Below are 18,659 nucleotides of genomic sequence, written 5' to 3'. Positions count from 1 at the left end.
ACGACCTCACAAGCTCCCATTGACTCGTGCGTTGGTCTATATTACCATGAAGTATTTCAAACTCTAGTACACTGTAACAATAGAGCCTGACAGGAACAAGAACGACATTATTCTTATTACAATTTCACAGTGCTGTTCATCGTTGTTTTTTCTCACTCAGTCGATCTTAGACCAACAGCGAGTGAGTTCCCCCGAACTCATTCAGTAGAGGAAGTAATCTTGAGTGAGGGTCCTTAGATGTTCCTTTTGTAAAAGCGCACAAATGACATTCAAAACAAATCTCACTCGCTGTAAATAACATTAAATTTTCCGTAAAATTCCCCGTTGGACAGGGATATAGGAGTAATTACCGTTCTCATCTGTACTTTCTTTATTATTATTTCTGTTTAAAATCAACATTTGTATCAGGACGTGAGGTGCACCAACGCGAACACTCGCACGATTAAGACACATATTAAGCCACACAAGGTGGAACATAGGCCAAATGCGAGTGATACTCCGCTGGAAAACAAAAGAAATTAAACCCAAATAAAAGTAAAAAGGTTTGTTCATACAGTAAAGTTTGCTAATGATGTGCGTTTATGTCTCTGGAATTTACGTTTTCTTACGTTACCTTATTATGAGTCACCCCTGGGCATCCATGCTTCGTATGAAGAGTGGCAATCAATTCAAGGGGTAGCCTAAAACACTGGGAACACAGATGTCCCTGTGACCCATAACGTAACGTAAAAAAACGCACGCAAAAGCTTCTGTGTGAATGGATCGTTGTGGCTAGTTCACAGAGCAACGTTTCCTTCCGTTACGACGCTTACGCCTAGATACAAACGCAAGTCACCGGCCCATGCATGCGTCGTATGGCGCATGCCAAGCTGCTCCTTTCACTGGTTGCAACGCTTCGTACGAAGCTCAGATGTGCCGGTGACTGTCGGTCGTATACCACACCCTAAGCTTGCGTAAGCTTCGTAACGAACGAAAACGGTGCTCTGTGAATCAGCTTTCACTCTATGGTTATGCTGGAACCGTCATCCCCAAAACGAGCATCGTTCACGCAAAGTCATAGCTTTCCTGGCACCACATCTAAAGGCCCTCTCGAAGAGCGCCGAATTCTTGGCAGCTTCGTTGACGATTTCGGCACCGTCGGATGTCCCGCAGTGCCCCAAGGCCCACAGGACAAAGAAGAGCGCCTCGTTGCTGTAGTCCGAATGCAGACGAACGCCCGTCTCAAACTCTTCCCAAAGCTCGCCCAAGTAGAGGTCACGCAAAGGTACGAGCAGCGCCGATTCCGAGACGACCCTCATTGACCGGCTCTCGTCGACGTCGAGTCTTGACGAGAGGCAACGTGCGACGGTGCGGAGCCGGTCCTGGTACGACCTCGGCCAGAAGCTTGGTTCGTCGGGCCGAGGCAGCAAGGCACGCAGCATCGCCGCACCCACCGGAGGAACAAAGACGGTGTCCATGGCAGACGAGGATGCGTTCGCCAGGGCGCCCAAGAGGCCGTGGGGCAGGACCAGGGAATTGGCGTGTCCCAGGAAGCGGACCTGCAGCGCAGTCGCCGACAGAATGGGAATGGAGGGGGGTATCCTTCAGGGGGGTGTCTGGCCTCCAGCACGCTGCCGCCCGTCGTGCTGTCTGCGCCTGCATAGCATATGGGGCTCACGGGACGCTGTAGCGTTACCGAAGGTAGGAAGTTCTTGCTGGAGGCTGGACAACTGGAGGGCCTCCCGGTTGTTCTAATCCTACCAGTGAGTATTGCGAAATCCGCGACCAAAAGCGTCGCTGTGGTCGCATTCGCGATTGGTCATTATAGGGTGCCTTCATGTGCGCTCTGCTTAGGGTGGTGGCATCTCGCCATTTTGTCACACACGTTTATTTTTATTTTTTGTTCAGAAGCGCGTGAAAGAGCGTGTCCCTGCACGCGGTTGTGGCGCTGACTGTGCTATGGCGACATTTTGTTTTCGTCGATTTCTTTGTATTTTTCCCGTGAGCGCGTGTTGTCGGCATGTGGTACTACAAAGGGTGGCATCACCCTAAACAGAAGGACATTGAGGAACCCTAGGTCATTATGACGTCTTTATTTTGGGTCAATTTTGCTTTCATCGACAGATATAAGGACAATATCAGACTACCGACATAAACGGTGTTGGTTAAAAAGTGCGATGGCTCCATGCCCTAATAAAAAAATCACACCCCCATAACAGTATCACACCCTAATAAAATGTCAATAATGCAAAAATTCGACCTGGCTTTTTTATATATATATATGAAAAAGCCAAAAAAATATATATATATAATGGGAATGAGTAAAGATTAACAAGTGCAGCCGTAGTAATATTGTGAACGAAGAGGGGAGAAGGTGATTGTTGAATTTATTGCATCAAAGTTAGGGAAAGATAAAGGGAAAGAGAGCTGGCAAAAAATTGGGCCAGGAGCGGGGATGGAACCCGCAACCTTCGCCTGTGCGGGGCGACGCTTTAACCGATTAGACCATCCGGCCACTGGTTTCGGCGGACTCAATTTCTGACCAGCTCTCTGTGTACTGTTTAGTTTCTAATTCTCTTAACTTGGTAGACAACACAGCAGCCTTCAGCGATAATTTTGGAAAACTGGGTACGTTGGTATGCATTCAATGGTCTATATCAGGGTTCTTTGCACTTTGTGACTAAGGGGCCGGATTAGGTGTCTGTCGCGTCCTTGCGGGCCACAAAAAAAAAAAAGCGAGCAAATATAATTTAGAATAGGAAAATTACCTAGACAGACTTATATAATTATTTAAATACAAAACTTCAAAGTGAAATAAAATAAAAAAAAAAGAATATTTTGAGGTGTATTCACCAAAAAAGTAGACACAAATAACAAGACTTGCGAGTAATACAGATGAATTTACCCCATATATTTATAGTGTAATTTATTATTTAGCTTATTTTGGCAATATACATTAATTGTAGCCCACAAAAATTCACCAGGCATAAATCAAAGGGAATATCAACGTTTGCTTATTCGGCCTTTGGCTGTAACTCCCACGTTAGTTTTTTTCTCTTTCGCAAGTCTTCTCTCTCTCTTTCACAAGACAGAAGACCGATGCGAATAGTAGGACTGGTGATGACAATACGCGATACGCATGACGCAGGGCACTAAGCACATTATACGTGAGAACGCAAAATACTTCTAACGCAGTTACGCAGACCTGAAACAGGGGACTAAGTATGTAGGTGCCTGTGGTGACAATGTGCGATAACTATGGCAGGCAAGCAGGATAAGAATCAGCGCGGATCCGTAGTGTTCGGCGAGCGTCGCGACGCAATTTTTTTTTACACGCGCCGAGTTTTGCGTTAGTAGCAGTGGGCCTGCTGGAAACAAGCCTCGAGTCAGGGGTCACTGCAAGGACTGTTGCCACTGCAGGGCCGTACCCAGAAAAAAATTTCGGGGGGGGGGGGGGGGGGGGGGGTTCGGGGACAACGGCGGCCATTTTTAAAGTGTCTATTGTCTTATTTTCGCCTATGAATTATGTGCATCGGTGGCATATAATGGAGAGTTACAGCAAACCGGAGAACCGGTCCCGGTTAGGTACCCGGTAGCCGACCGGCGCCACTGCGCGTGCGCAGAGGTGGAGATTAAAATCGGCTGGCTGCCAGTGCACCGTTTAGAATTTTTTTAAAACCCAGAAAAAAATTTCGGGGGGGGGGGGGGGGTCAGAACCCCCTAACCCCCCCCCCCCCCCCCCCCCCTGGTTACGGCCCTGGTTGCCAGCCGCGGGCCGAAGTTTGAAGACGTTGTAACCTAAGAACGAAGGGCGAGGGTAAGAATTGCCAGTTCTAAAGGATGGTACTTACTTGAAGTGGGAGCTGGAATTCTACGAGGTACCTGGAGACACTTACTATCGGGCAACGCAGCAGGGTGCCTGTGGGGGCGGAGTCTAGGAACGCTACTGATTAATATTGTGACAGGCGATCAGTTATGATAACAGGCGAAACTTCGACTCGTTTGTTCAGAAGTTCGCGGTGATATTTTATTAGCCCTCGTTACAGCATACCAAGGATCTTAGGCAGTGAAATTCACATCACGCAGGCTCGTCCGTCGTAGTCAAATGAGCGCAGTCGACGATGAGGTGTAATGAGCTACTAAGCTTCACAAGGAAAATGTGCGTGAGAAAGAGTTTTGAGGCAGTCCAAAACACTGATCCAGCAGACGCACGTACGTACGTTTACTCCGGACTCCATGAACCCAACGGCGCAAGATCAAAGCGATCAAAGAGCACCGCCGCCATCGCCACCCAGTTTTCTCTGCACTTTGCGCGACAACGGCACTGCAACGGAGGGCACTCGCCTCGGCGTTAACAATCCGCGAAATAGATTAATTTCCCACTTTTGAAGCCATTCGAATTGATAAATGAAAATACCTCGGCGTTGTAGAACATCTGACGACACAACTGTGCCGAGCGCCTGCTCGGCACCGTTGTTGTTAGTGAAGGCCTGCTTATTTGTAGTTGAGACGATGATTCAACATCTTTCGTGCCACTCGTGGTGCTTGCAATAACTTCGAAGGGCAGGGGAATCTTCTCACGAGGACGTTGAAGACAGTCAACACCGGCGCCACCAAAGCAATCGCACAAACCGTCGCCATGTTTGCTTCTTCTTCGTCACTCGCGGCGTGGTCAACTCGTCGCGAGATGCTTTCTGGCTCGGCTAGATGGAAACCAACAGCGGCAAAGTGGCGCATGGACACACGGCTCTCACATTACGGGCACTGTACTCACGTACCGCGGTAAACAGGACCGATGCCGGCAAAACGGCAGTCGGCACACCTGCGAAGAAGCCCTCAACGGGAAGCGGCGGCGCAGGCCGACGCAGCCCCCCCTCCCCGTGAGCGTCTGGGTTCGAGATTATTGTTCGCTTTTGCTCCTTGCGGTCGAGGCTAAAAAGAGCACTTCCGGACACTGGTCTATAGTTGACAGAGCTTTAGAAGCTAAAACAAAAAAGTATTCAGTACAAAGTTAGGAGCTGTCCTGTACTGCGCGAGCAGTCCTTTTTATATATGCTTTGAGACCTACTGGTGACGACAGCTGCTAACCAAAAACATACTGGAAAAAGGGCTAACGGAAGGTGAACTGACTATTCTAATACCCTGGACACAATGTGTGATGGGCCGAATGCTGCCATCCCTTACTTCTCGTGCTTGTAGTTGTTAATTGAACTATATTTTCATTTGTGTCAACTGTGCTGGTATAGTTTATCGGCCAAGAAGCAAGAGTGTGACAAACTTCTCCATCGTCTATCTCTCCCACGGTATTTCCCCGAATTTCAGGACTAACCGCATTTCGAGCAAACTCCAACCAGCTCGTGTGCAAGGCTCACCGTTGCGTGGCTATCACTTCACAGTTTCTTAGCCTGACTGCGACTCAACGTTACTTCAAAGCTGTGCAACAATTTCAGTGATTTGCTCAAATAATTTGGGAGTTGGTGCCTCGACCTTCCTGAAGTAAAGAACAAAAAACCGCTTTTGCCTGCATGCCCTAGTTTTTATCGTAAAAATGAACAAAGAGTGAGGTTTCGGGTACCTCTTAACTCCTTCACCATCTTCCGAGTCACGTGCGCTGTGACGTCAATGAGGGTCGCGCGGGGTTCCGGTGAAGCTCTGTCTCTAGAGTCATCAGTGAGCAGAGAGAACTCATCCGCTCGCAACCGCGTGACCACGTGCTGGCGCAGCGCGAACAATAAGGTGAAAGGAGGAAAGTCTCATTCAGGTCCGGCTAGGGAGCCTTCATGTGCGCTTTGCTAGGGTGATGCCATCCTTTGTAATACCACTTGCCGACAAACCAGCAGCCATTTTGTTCCTCGGCGATAATCCGTGGGGCTTATAACCCTCCCGGAAACAAGCACCTTATCTCAGAAGTTCGGAGCAGCGTTGTGGAACCCACGGAGGGAGGATTAGCATTTTCCCCCTCGGATGGGATTACCGATGGACACAAAGGCAACTTTCCGGCGCACGGGGAAACAATGAAAGGAACAAAATGGCGGTGGACGAGGGTGTGGGAAAGGGAAACAGGCAGTTGGCATCACCCTATGCGAAGCGCACATGAAGGCACCCTAGGTCCGGCCATACCCGTCCATCTCCGGCTTTTGGCGGCTGTTCGCGGTAGCAGATACAGCTGACGGTTTTGTGGACCTAGGATAGATGGCGCCACTAAAACTCCGTATAATAAAGGTTTTGTCGATGATAACAGGTTTTTGACGCATTTATATTTATGTTGCAACGACAATATTTATAAAAATAATACGTTTTATCGACCAGGTATTCGCACAACTTGCTATTTTTCTACAAGACCCCCATTGACGTCATGCCGCGTGGTTCTCATGGCCGCCGCTCGCGGCTGCAGGTCGGGGAATATTCTAATTTTTGCCTCGCGATTACGCGGCGGAATCGCAACATTTTGAAGGAAGGAGGTGTGTTTTCTGTCCTTTGTGACAAGATAAACAATGTCAAAAGTAGAAGATGCCAATTCTTCCAACGTTAAAATCGATGCACAGCTCCTTTAACGTAGAGTTTCTGTAGTTACCGTCACCACCGGCAATGGCGCGGTGCGTTTCGTAGCGGCAAGCGGACGCGTTGTGTTGCGAAGACCGCTTGCGCCAAACTTGTACGCACAGTTGTGTTGACACGCAGTCAACCGCAGTCAAGAGCCAATAAGAACGCGCTATCGCCGCTAGTGGCTCACCAATAGTAAGCGAAATCCAAGGTAACATGGCGGCGTACAGCGACAGCGTCGAAGTGTTCGATCTTGGAACAATCTCGCCGGCTTCCCCGACGTTTTGTGAAGCTTGAACCATCGCCAGCCTTATGGCGCGTTCACACTGGAAGCGGATCCGCGCGTTCTCAACCGCAAAGCGGCTAGGATCGAGCGGTTGGAGCGCGTTTTTGCCAACCGCTTCGGGACCGATTTCTCCCAACCGCTTTCACGAACCGCAAAGCGGCAACCAATCACAACGCGACGCTGACGTGACGTCAGTCAGTGTTGCCAGATTGGGCTATATATAGCCAAATTGGGCTGCATATTTTTCTAGTTGGCGTCAAAATTTTGTAGTTGGCTATGTGGCTATTTTGGGCTATTTCTAAGAATGCGGCGAACTTTTGCCGAACCTCAAGTTCGACGCCGAACTTTGTGGTTCGGCTAGTTAATTTTCAAACTTTTAATCAGTTTCGAAAAAAAAAAAATATTTCTCTTTCGGCTAGTCGAGAGGAAAGAGAGGAAGGAGAAAGGCTTCAAACTTCTACAAACTTCGGGGTTTTCACAATGCGCAGCGAAGCAGTGTTTGCAGAGTTCATGCGGTCTCCCTACAGTGCAGTGGAGCAAACAAAACAGATTGCACTATTACCTCAGGCCTGGTAGCGTGCCTTCAACCCGGACGCATATGGCTCTGCCCGGACGTAGACTGAACTCTCCAAATGCAGCTTTGGTGCCCATTGTGAGAATCTTTAGGCACCCAGGTTTGTAAAATTGAGAAGTCCGCAGTTTTACCGCGAAACAATTGACTACCTTCCAGTCGTTGTCCACCCCAAGAAAGGACAACGCAATAAAAAATAGCGTGAACATGAATGGGTGACACTAATATTCTTCACAAAGAAAAAGAGACGGGTGGGATATCAGTAAGGACCTCAGATAGTGGGGTTCTGGTTTGAAATAAATAGTGCTCTGACTGTTCTAAGTCTGTATTTTGTTCTTTTACAGTATGATCCTATCTCCCGGGCTTCACAATAAAGCTGTCTGTATGTTTTGTACTTCTGAAAACCTACGAAGGTAGGTCCAGTTTTGTACGGATTTTCATTCTATCGAAGCTTTTCTTGAAAAAAAAATTCAGAAGTAACATAATGTACACAAAAGGAGGTGCATCTGAGGGTTGAAACAGAGATTGTAACGTGTATTGTATGACTGTGAGAAATCGTCAATATAAGCTTAAAAATCATTGTTTTCAGTCTTGGCTATTTTGGGCTATCGTTTTTTTACGGCTTTGGCTATATTTGGGCTATTCCTCCCAGTCGTTTGGCGGTTTTTTGGTGGGACCATCTGCCAACACTGACGTCAGTGACTTTCGAAACAAGATGGCACCTGTCGCTGGTGAGGCGTCCAAGGCGCTGTAGTCGTAGCGCTGTAGTTTTAGCTTTCGACAAATCAACGGAGAAACGTGATGTTCACGTCCGTCACTTGAATCCGCCGCGAAAAGAATTGACTCGTAATTTTATCGGGCTTCGCACCGGTGATTTGGTTCGGGTAAGAGTTTGTTTATTATTCCGGGTGCCACAGCCCAGGCTCGCTGCCTTGTTAATCTCTGCCTGTAGAACGTCGGAACCCACCCCTGATCGACCGAAATGTCAGCCTTTCTAACCACTAAGATAGTCGCGTGAACTATTGTAAGCTTTCAACACCGTGCATGACCACCACGAAGGCCGATAGAGACGTCGTGAGCTTGATTGCGTAACCAACGCAGTACCGCGGAGGGTGCAGGGCACCTGCGCTAGCTCGAGCTGTAACGTTTACTACGAATAAAATAAATAAAGGGAGCCTACTCAAGGAACAAAGTGTACGTACCAGACAATGCAGAGGTAATCCATACGGCGTTTATTTGAGCTTAATGTCAAACAAACAGTAGACTCGATCGACGAGCGAGTGACGAGAGGAGAGTCCGCCACCAACGAAGCCACGACCGGCTAGCACCGAACACATTCCCCCGCACCACGGTCCACCCCACCGCTCACAACTTCGAAAATGATAAGCGCGAACAATAACGAGGGGGAAAAACTGGCCCTCTATCCCGAAAACAAAGTCAGCTATTCATGCGGGAAGGGTCCACTTCGAAGAAAAGGTCGGGGGCATCCTGTTCTGAGTCAGCAAGACGCGCCTAGCTGGGCTTTGCTTGTGGGCGAGGTGGAGGGAATCACAGGCGAGTTTGGCGGGACCATGCTTCTTTTTTCGCTGCCTGAACTCGCGATGCGTGCGAACATCCCGGAGAAAAATATTCCGAGTGCCAAAATAGCAAAACTTTGGCTTTGGATCTTGAATTAAAGTGGATTGTAAAACAGGGTTGCCAAACGCAAGTCTCAAAAGATCACGCGTGATCGCCGAGAAACCGCCAACCGCGTCTCGGTGTGTCTGAACGGGGTCGCTCGCGAACCGCATCCGCGACCGCTAAGCGAACGCGGATCCGCTCCCAGTGTGAATGCGCCGCACCGCTCCCCGAAACTAAAAAGCAAGCACTGCGACCGGCGATCCGGATACGTCTCGCCGAGTCGGCCGGGTGGTTCGAGCGAACACGTCACCCCCTCTCCTCTTTCGGCTTCTGATTGGTCAAACTAGAGTGCCTTCATGTGCGCACATGAAGGCTCCCTAGGTCAAACACACCCGAACGCACCGCAACGCTTCGGAAAGTTGAACGAGTCTCTACTCGCTTGCGTCGCGCTACCGAGCGTTGCGGGAAGGCGCGCGCCGCTCCGCAACCGACCGCGCCTGGCTGCAAGGACTCCGCAACGCACTCAAACGCGTTCAAACGCCATTGTGCGTATGGACATTTACACGGGTAGCAACCGAGGGAGATGTCTTATTCGGGTAGGAACTGAAGGAGGGGAGGAGACTAGAGCGCGCGGGGGCGCCAGAGCACTGGTTGGAATGATTAGTGGGTAGAGGCAAAGCTAGCGGCCTTCGTCAGGCTAACCACTCTCTGAACGTGTTCGAACGAGAGTGCCGGCCTTTAAAGAGTGGGTAGAGACAAAGGCAGCTAGGTTTGCGTCTACCCAAGAATCATCCTAGCCAGGGTCGCTAAACTCGCCAAACACAAGGTTGGGGTCGAAGTTCGCCGAGCGTGCTGATTGGGCTCTCGCGACGATGGCGTAGCGCGGGGATGAGATGTCAATCATCCAAACTGTCGCAGTGCTCAAATTCTAGCGAGATCGTGAAGCACAAAGTCGTAGCGAGCTTCATCGGAACGAGCGCGAGCAACACCGTGCGGTACCAGCCGATTTAACAGCTGCACTGATGACGTCGCGCCCGCGTGTCCCTACATCCCTACGCCGCTTTAGAGTCAATAGGGAGTTTTCGTAGATCGTTTTCGCCGTCCCGCAAGGCCCTCCGCTACCCGCTACGATAGCGGGAACTCCACAGTCAAGGCTATCGGCGCGCAGGCGCAGTAGCAACTTCTTCGTTGCGGAACGCTTAGCGGAGGAGGCAGCGCGGTCTACGAAAACTCCCTAATCCCGTCTAGACTGCACTGACCGTTCCATCAAGTCCAAAAATTGCGTTTTCGAAAAACAGTGTTTTAGAGTCGACTTCAATGCACATTCAGCCTGCATAGACATCATAAGTTCATTTGTAGTCCAAACATTCATCAACTCAATTAGAAACATGGTAGATTCAGAAAAGCAACACCTGTCGAGGTCATTATCGCCGTTTGCAAAAGAATGAAGTTTCAGGAATTGTTTTCTTCTAAAGACCCATGTCCCCCCTTAATGGGGGATGGTAGGTAAAATCGTCAAGTAAAGCTATCCTTTAATTTTATATTGTAATAAACTACGGTTCCTGAAGAAACTGCCTTTTAATGAACAAACTGCCTGGCCTTTAAAGGGGTACTCCGCCGATTTCTTCATGGTCCCCGATTTGCTTGAAATTTTGCTAAACTCGCCAAACATCGCCAAAATAGTATCCCAAATATTAGGCCAAAATAATTTTTTTTCACGAAGTTATTGAATTTACAATTTTGGTCCTCACCGTGTTTTTCAAACTGAAAGCGTCTACTGGCAACAATGAAAAAGTGACGTCATTGGAAGTGCAGGGGTTCACTCTTTGGACTGTAGAATTTGTTCCCAACTGATTCGAAGCAGTTTCATGGTGTCAAATGAATGCCTTGGAAGCTCGCTCCAGTTCCCGCGCTCCAGCACGGAACAAATGATTGGAATATTCTATTTTTTAGACTGCTCGCCCGACTGGCAAGCTGAACTTCCACTGACGTCACGGCCCTGAAAAGGGCGGGTATATTTGAATGTCTGTTTTTGCATAATTTTCATTTGCCGATTTCGCAATAACTATTATGAATTTCACCATACTAAATAGCATACCAGAAAGGGTAAAGGCCTGGGAGTCAGAAAATATAGTTAGTTGAGGTAGCTCAAAAATCGGCGGAGTACCCCTTTAATGGCTCGTTCACGCTGGAGGCGGATCCGCAAACCCGTAGCTGATACGCGCGTTCTCAACCGCAAAGCGGCTGGCATGGAGCGGTTGGCGCATTTTTGCCAACCGCTTCGGGACCGATTTCTCCCAACCGCCTTCGCGAACCGCGAAGCGGCAACCAATCGCAACCCGACGCAGACGTGACGTCGGTGGCTTTCGAAACGAGATGGCATCTGTTGCTGGTGGGGAGTCCCAGTCATGCCAGATTGGGCTATTTATAGCCAAATTGGGGTACTGAAAATAATGTCTGTCTGCGTGATAGACAAGTTGGCGTCATGGCTATTTTGGGGCTATTTGTGACCGTACCTAGTCATGGCTCTTTTGGGGCTTTTTCTGCACTTTCCGTGCTGGGGTACTGCCCCGTGCCACGACTGAACCCCCTTTTGCGGCTGCCCGATAGGCTTCCTTGCAAGAATGCACTATGGAACCCGACATTGTTCGTTCAAACAATCTGTGATAAAATGACCTGTCTTCTTTCTTTTCTGGTACCTGTCCCGAGATCTCGAGAACGTCAATAAACAGCAACGTTCGGAAACTAGGTCAATGGGTTCACTCCTTTCCTGATAGGAAGACCAACCAGTGGATTACCATAGGTACTATTCGCAACTCCAATGCCCTATAGGTGGCGGGGCGGTAGTTCCAAGATGGCGGAAGAGACGGGAATAGATTCTCCAGGATATCCCGTGCGCCTGCTCGCTGGCGCTGTTCAGCGCGCTAATAACGCTTCATTTGTCTACAAATGCGAAGCGGTTAGGGGAGGATCATATTACAGGTGACGGAGATGCTGATGCACATTAGGAAAACGAGCATGCTGTTATCTAAAAGTTGCAGAAACCCCAAATTGCGAAGATTTCTGGTGTATGAGAGCGTTTTAGGCACCGGCAATGTTACTGTTTGTGGCAGAATATTCTTGAGGGTAATGATATGTTTGGGCGCTTTGCCTGGCCATTAGTGCTCTAAAAAGAGAGCCGCGAACGGTGACCTTCAAGCTTCGGAAGAGCAGCGTTCACAGTATTGATGTCTTCGCGTCACAGTCTCACAACTCGCTGCTCACCGTCTCGGTTTTGGTGTATTGCAGCACGTAATCAAACTGCTCCATGGTTATTGATATAAATTTTGTCACCGCAGGCTACCGTGCGGTGTAGCATTACGACCGCAAGCTCGCGCTGGGACTTTGAAGCACAATTTTCAGTGCGCGCCAGGAACGTTGACGTGCTCATCCAACACCACCTAGACAGAAGGCCTCCACACGTGTCATCATAGTCAGATCGATCGAGGCGAGAGATTGGGCCCGAGTGCTGCGTCAGTGTTCGGCTGCGGCTCGTGGCCAATCAGCGCGTCGAAGGTCGGGCTCGGGTCCAATAGCCGACCGAGCGCGATCCGACTGTGATGACGTTTCATAGAAGAAGAGGAAACCATGCGGAGGCCTTCTGTCTAGGTGGTGTTGGCTCATCACCCTAAAAAAAGAAAAATGTTGTAGTCCTTACACCCCTTGTCACATATACGACACTCCAAAACTTCAGTTCGCCGTGCAGCCCACTGACGTCAAGCTGACGGCCCGAACTTTTACGAGAGGCTTGATGACGGCGCAATATAAGATATTAAACAGCTAAAGTACGCATCATAAAGTACAAAAAAAACACCTTTGTTTTGCAGAAAAACAAAAACAAAACAATTACTTTTTTTTACAGCCATTTACATTTACTTAAGCTATTTTAATAAGTTGTACAACTCGGCAATCAAGCCGCTCGTGAAAGTTGATAGCGCCGGTTGAACGTCAGTGCGCTTTACGTCCAACTAAAGCTTAGGGGTGTCGTACGCTATGCAACAACTTTCTATTCACATAATCGGCGTGTTTAGGGGTTTTATTTATTGCTCTATTAAGTATAGATAGTTTAATATACCGTACATTTTTTGTACCCTGTTATTTACAACATTGCTGTCCCTCTGGCCAAAATTCGCGTTCTAAGCTCTCGTCACGAACGGCTGGCTAACACAGATGTGCTTCAAATGCTTCGAGCATTTCCTTATTTGCTTTTTAATTAACTAAAACCAAGTACGGGTATTCTGTATTTTTAAAGTGCTTGGAATGAATGGTCACGTTCCTTGTAACGGCCTTAAAACGCGAACCCATTCCCGATTTGTATTGCTCGACATACCGTTGCGCGACGAGTTTTTTTCCTACTTCTGCCGAAGAATAGACTTTCCGCAGACTGTACTATAGAGCTCAACATTATTAGCGGGAGCTTCTGCCGCCGTCACGTTGAGCACAGATTGAGCTGGCGGTCATGCAGAAGACCAGAAATCCGCAGCGTATGCGATATACGAAAAGTCCCTAATGAAATTAGACATCCCTGTCCTTCATGCACGGCGGTTGCAAGGCGGAACAGAAAAGTTCCTTTTTTAACGCGCTCACTTTTTTCGTTAAAACGGCTTCACGCATCAAGGCCGACACTCCCTGCCATCGTTTCCGCGACGCCGCCGCCGCTGCCGTCCCCGCTCCTCTGGTTCTTCGTTCGTCCGCGGGAGGGCGAGCGGCGCGCTGGAGTTGCGAATAGTCAAGAAGGTAGGAGAAGCTCCTCCCGCAAGCGTGGAGCGAAAGCTTGCGCCGGGAACCTCCTGGGTTCGAGTCCCCGCCGCCCCCGCCCGTTTCGATCTGGATGAGTTTCGTACCGGCACGCGTTCGTGTGATCACTACTGCGTGATGCACGTTAAAAATCCCAGGTTAGCGGTTGTACCGCACTGGCTAAATTTCTCATCTACAGCTAAGAGACCGATTACCCGTTGAGGCGCATCTCCATCAAGGCTGTATAAACATAAAGAGCAAGCCAATTTTTTTTTCTCCCACAAGCGTGATGCGCCCGTTTCAAATCTCTCCGCAGTCGAAAGAAGAGTTCATTGGAAACGCTCATTGTTCCACTTCCATGGATTCCAACTTGTCTCCGATCCCACTTTTTAAGAAAGCGACCTTTGTATTCATTGGAGGGGGAACCGAGCCCTTGAAAGCAGCCTTTGTATCGATCGGAGGGGGAAGCTAATCCCCGAAAGTCGTATTTGTTTCCATCGGAGGGGGAAAACTCTAATCTCACCTCGTGGCTTCCACAATGCTAAGTCAAAGTCGAAAGATAAAGCAAATATGTACAAAAGGCAAGATCCTCCTCGCGCGTTGGTCGCGACGTCGCGGAAACGATGGGACGCTATTCGATACGGAGGTGGTGGAGGGATATATGATTCCCTTTGAGGGGCATTTGCCGCTACCTTGTTAACCTGTAACTGACTATAGAGGACACATTTCTTCGTTCGCATCACCCCCAGGCTTTGTTGAACCAATGGTCCGTTTGAAGATAAGGTGACCTAGCTTTCTCCTTTCCACTGGTCCCCATTCTGGGGTGTCAAGACTGCCAAAATAAAGGCTGACTGCTGCAAACTGGGTCAACGGGTCCACTTCCTTTCTATAGTCGGTTACAAGTCAAGAAGGTAGGAGAAGCTCCTCCCACAAGCGTGATGCGCCCGTTTCAAATCACTCCGGAGTCGATAGAAGAGTTCATTGGAAACGCTCCTTGTTCCACTTCCATGGATTCCGACTTGTCTCCGATCCCACTTTTTAAGAAAGCGACCTTTGTATTCATTGGAGGGGGAACCGAGCACTTGAAAGCAGCCTTTTTATCCATCGGAGGAGGAAGCTAACCCCCGACCCGAAAGTCGTATTTATTTCCATCGGAGGGGGAAAACTCTATAATCTCCCTCTCGTGGCTTCCACAATGCTAAGTCAAAGTCGAAAGATAAAGCAAATATGTGCAAAAGCCAAGATCATCCTTGCGCGTTGGCCGCGACGTTACGGAAACGATGGGACGCTATTGGATACGGAGGTGGTGGAGGGATATATGATTCCCTTTGAGGAGAATTTGCCGCTACCTTCTTAACCTGTAACCGACTATAGTAAAACTGAAGGAGGGTATGAAGATAGCTTATCACACTTCTAAGACTCCGTATTTGTATCCTTTGTTTCCTTTCAGTCTTTCACCTCCCCACCCACTTCAAAGAAGCTTGTCACAGCTAGTTTCAAAGCACTGTGATGGTGTTCCGACATCTTGTTTGTGTCTGACGTGTGGGTTACTTGGGACATGCGGCTTTTGTGCGGGGTTAAAGGGGCGATGCAACAATTTTTTGTACTTTGCGCAAATACCGCTTAATACGGATCCCTGATGCTAATGACCTATCAAACACGCGTTCGTCTTTCACCCCACGCAATAGAAGTTCAAGAAAAAAAAATTGAAGACAAACGAGCACCGTTCATTATTCCGCGGCCATCGTGCCCGCTGCTGACAGTGTCGCCGGCGGCCAAACGGCGAAACTGTGTGAGAGCGAAAAACATTATCTCGTTGCCATGACCACCCCGGTACACCGTGGTCTTCCTGCACGAGCGAAAACCTCGCTGGAGCTCTGCGCGTGTGGAGTATGAGGCGTCACGAGCCGTCTTTGCCGTGCCCACGGGTCGACGAGTCATCTGAGGGCGCCGCTTGAATCCATAGTGAGAGAGAGAAAGAGAGAGAGTGAAGAGCGAACTTTATCTGCACTGCGCGAGGAGCGTGCTGTCCTCACCTGAAAAGTATTATCTTACACCGTGAACACGGGCCACTACCCGAATGCATGTCGAGGCATCGATTGTCACGAGCCCAGATCGAATGCGTACGCAGTCTTTGCGTCCACTGTGTGAGCAGCATTTGAATATCGTCACCGCAAAGCTCGATGACGCATTCCCGGGGATCGTACTGTTGCCATTGTCCTCACAGCTCCGTCATCAAATTTCGCGAAGGAGCAAAAGGCGGCTTTGGCAGGAGAGACTGAAAGAAAGGCTCCGCTTTCATCCTTTGAATTCCGCCGCGACGAAGATGCTTCTTGGTCAGTGGTGTTGCGTTCGAGTATTCTTGGGTGCCACCAGTGCCAGGAAGTTGGTGTAAAGTAAGAAATATCCCTACCCAATGTCGTTCCACAGCCCCTTAAAGGGGTCAGAGGGTTGGAAGAGGGCAAAAGAAGTAGAGAGACAAAGGTCCTAACACCTAACCAATAGGTATAAAGCCAGTCGCGGTTCTATCCAGATCAGTCTGGACTCTGGATGAAGATGGGGAAGTGGGCAAAATATACGAGGAAATACAAGAAAGAATGGGAACGGGACCCGACTTTGAAAGGTAAGAGCTTAATTTGTCACCCGGCATACTTTATCATATAAGTGCGTTTTGTATTCCGAAGTATGTAGCTTGCGTTAACCTCGGAATCTTTTTATGACAGGTTGGATTACGTCCTCGTGTGCAGAGCCGAACAGCGAGACGACGGACATGGCGTTTTGCAAGGTTTGCAAGTGCAAGTTGAGGCCTCATATGCAAGACCTCAAGCTCCACATGACCAGACAGAAGCACATTGATAATATGAGAGCCATGAAAACGACTGCGGCAACAAGACCAATTAACTCGCTTTTTATGCCTGGGCCATCAAAGCCGACAGCAACCAAGTTGAAGCTGGCGGAGCTACGCCTGGCTGCACATGTGGCTGCTCACATTTCACTCTGTACAGCCGACCATCTGACTCCAGTCTTGACAAGCACGTTCCAAGACTCAAGCGTCGCAGCAGGGATGACCCTGGAGCGCACAAAGTGTACCGCGCTGGTTATAAAGATAATTGGCTCCACTTTCCTGGAAATGCTCCCAGATGACATTGGTCAACAGTCCTACTCGCTGATTCTCGACGAGAGTACGGAGAGATCGTGCAAAAAGGAGCTTGGTGTTGTACGATACTTTTCCGACAGAACGGGCGAATTTGTGACGCAGTTTTTAGGACTGATTCACAATTCTGATGCCTCAGCTCACGGGATTTTTTTTTTTTCCCCTCAAGTCTTTTTTTGAGCTTTGTCACTTAACTATATCTAGCTGCGTTGATATCGGCACGGACGGAGCAAGCGTTATGTGTGGGAAGAACCATTCAGTATACACTATGATGAAGGAAGAGAACCCGAAGCTGATCCTCGCCAAGTGCACCTGGCACTCAGTGCACTTGGCGTGTAGTGAGGCCACGGGTCCTCTTTCTGCAAACATAGAGTTCCTTGTACGGGAGCGTTATATTGGTTTTTGTGTTCACCCAAACGACAGGAGGAGTACCGTACTATCTACTTTGCAATCAATGAGGAAAATCCACTTAGGCTGGTCGGATGTCGAATACCATGTGGCTTAGTGCTGCTGCAGGATTGAGTCGAGTTCTAAAACAGTGGAATGAACTGAAGCTGCACTTTTAGATAGCACAATCTGTGGAGCGGTGCTACACAGCACGTCTCTTGCATGACATGTTTCAGGACCAGGAAAACTACTTATACATGCTTTTTGTTAAGCCTATTGTGATAGTCTGACAGGGTGATCAGGCTTTTCCAGTCAGAAAACCCCAATCCAGCAAAGCTGTTCGAAGACCTGGACCTGCTTGTGAGGTCAGTGCAATGTAAAATAGTTCTGAGCGAGCACACATTTCCTACCGCAGAGAGGGAGAAGCATTTGCTTCATGTACGTGCTTGTGCTTTTGGCGCTGTTTTTTTAGACGCTTTTCACAAGAGCTCCCTTTCGGACGACGAGAAGTATGGGATGCTGGGCCGTTGTCGGATGTACCTAGTCGCGTGCGTCAGGTCACTGTCGAAGAGATTGCCCGAGAATCTGGAGTTGTTTCGGAGTTTTCAGTACCTCACTCCCAGCTGTGTTCGCCGACATGCCGTTCGTCATCAGTAAAAGCAACATGCGACACATCAACCTTTGAAATGGAGTATGGCGTTTTGCAGGCGCAGCTTCCATCTCTCACTGTGAGCGAAAACGTGAGCGAATTCTGGCGTACTGTGGAAAAAACCACGAACAGTGAGCTTCTTTTACCTAATTTGTCAAGGATGGTTCTTGCACTGTTGTGCTTGCCTGTGTCGAACGCCGCCGTGAAGAGAGTCTTTAGCCTGGTCTCCGCAACAAATACGGACCGCCGAAACAACATGGCAACGCTCACTTTAGAAATGATCCTGCATGTGCGACGTGGAATGAAAGAGTGGTATGCATGTTGCGATCATTTTGAACCCGATGAGCGCTTTTTGCTGAAATTCAATAGTGCCGTGATGTACGAGTGAAGTTGTGATGAAGAGGCTTGTGTACATGTTCTTCCTAGTAGTGCCTTTCTGAGAAGTTTTTAATGTTGGTTATGTCAATGAACAGTCATGTGTCTTGAAATAGGTATTTGTCAATAAAACACGTTTCTTATTGTGCATAAGTCAGTTTATGAATTACGAAGAGTGGCTACATTTGGGCTACAAAAATTTGCCCCCCAATTTTGTATTTGGCTTTTTTTGGGCTACAATATTTTCACCTTTGGGCTACTTCGAACTGGGCCATCTGGCAACACTGTGTAGTCTAGCGTTGCAGTAAGACAAGTCAAC

The 18,659-nt window shown here is 48.7% G+C and overlaps 1 protein-coding gene across 1 annotated transcript in view; it reads right to left on the bottom strand.

Moving 5' to 3' along the window:
- Positions 1–388: 388 nt before the first annotated feature.
- Positions 389–18,659, bottom strand: part of LOC120844754 — a 115,871-nt gene continuing 97,600 nt past the window's right edge. Inside the window, exon 7 of the mRNA XM_040216685.2 lies at positions 389–1,538. Coding sequence (XP_040072619.1) covers positions 1,023–1,538 — 516 coding nt within the window. The 3' untranslated portion in view covers positions 389–1,022. The remainder of the gene's footprint in view (positions 1,539–18,659) is intronic.

The sequence above is a fragment of the Ixodes scapularis genome, unplaced genomic scaffold, assembly GCF_016920785.2.
Source record: "Ixodes scapularis isolate PalLabHiFi unplaced genomic scaffold, ASM1692078v2 PGA_scaffold4__175_contigs__length_147842914, whole genome shotgun sequence".
Classification (NCBI taxonomy): domain Eukaryota; kingdom Metazoa; phylum Arthropoda; class Arachnida; order Ixodida; family Ixodidae; genus Ixodes; species Ixodes scapularis.
This window is presented reverse-complemented; position numbering and strand designations above follow the sequence as displayed.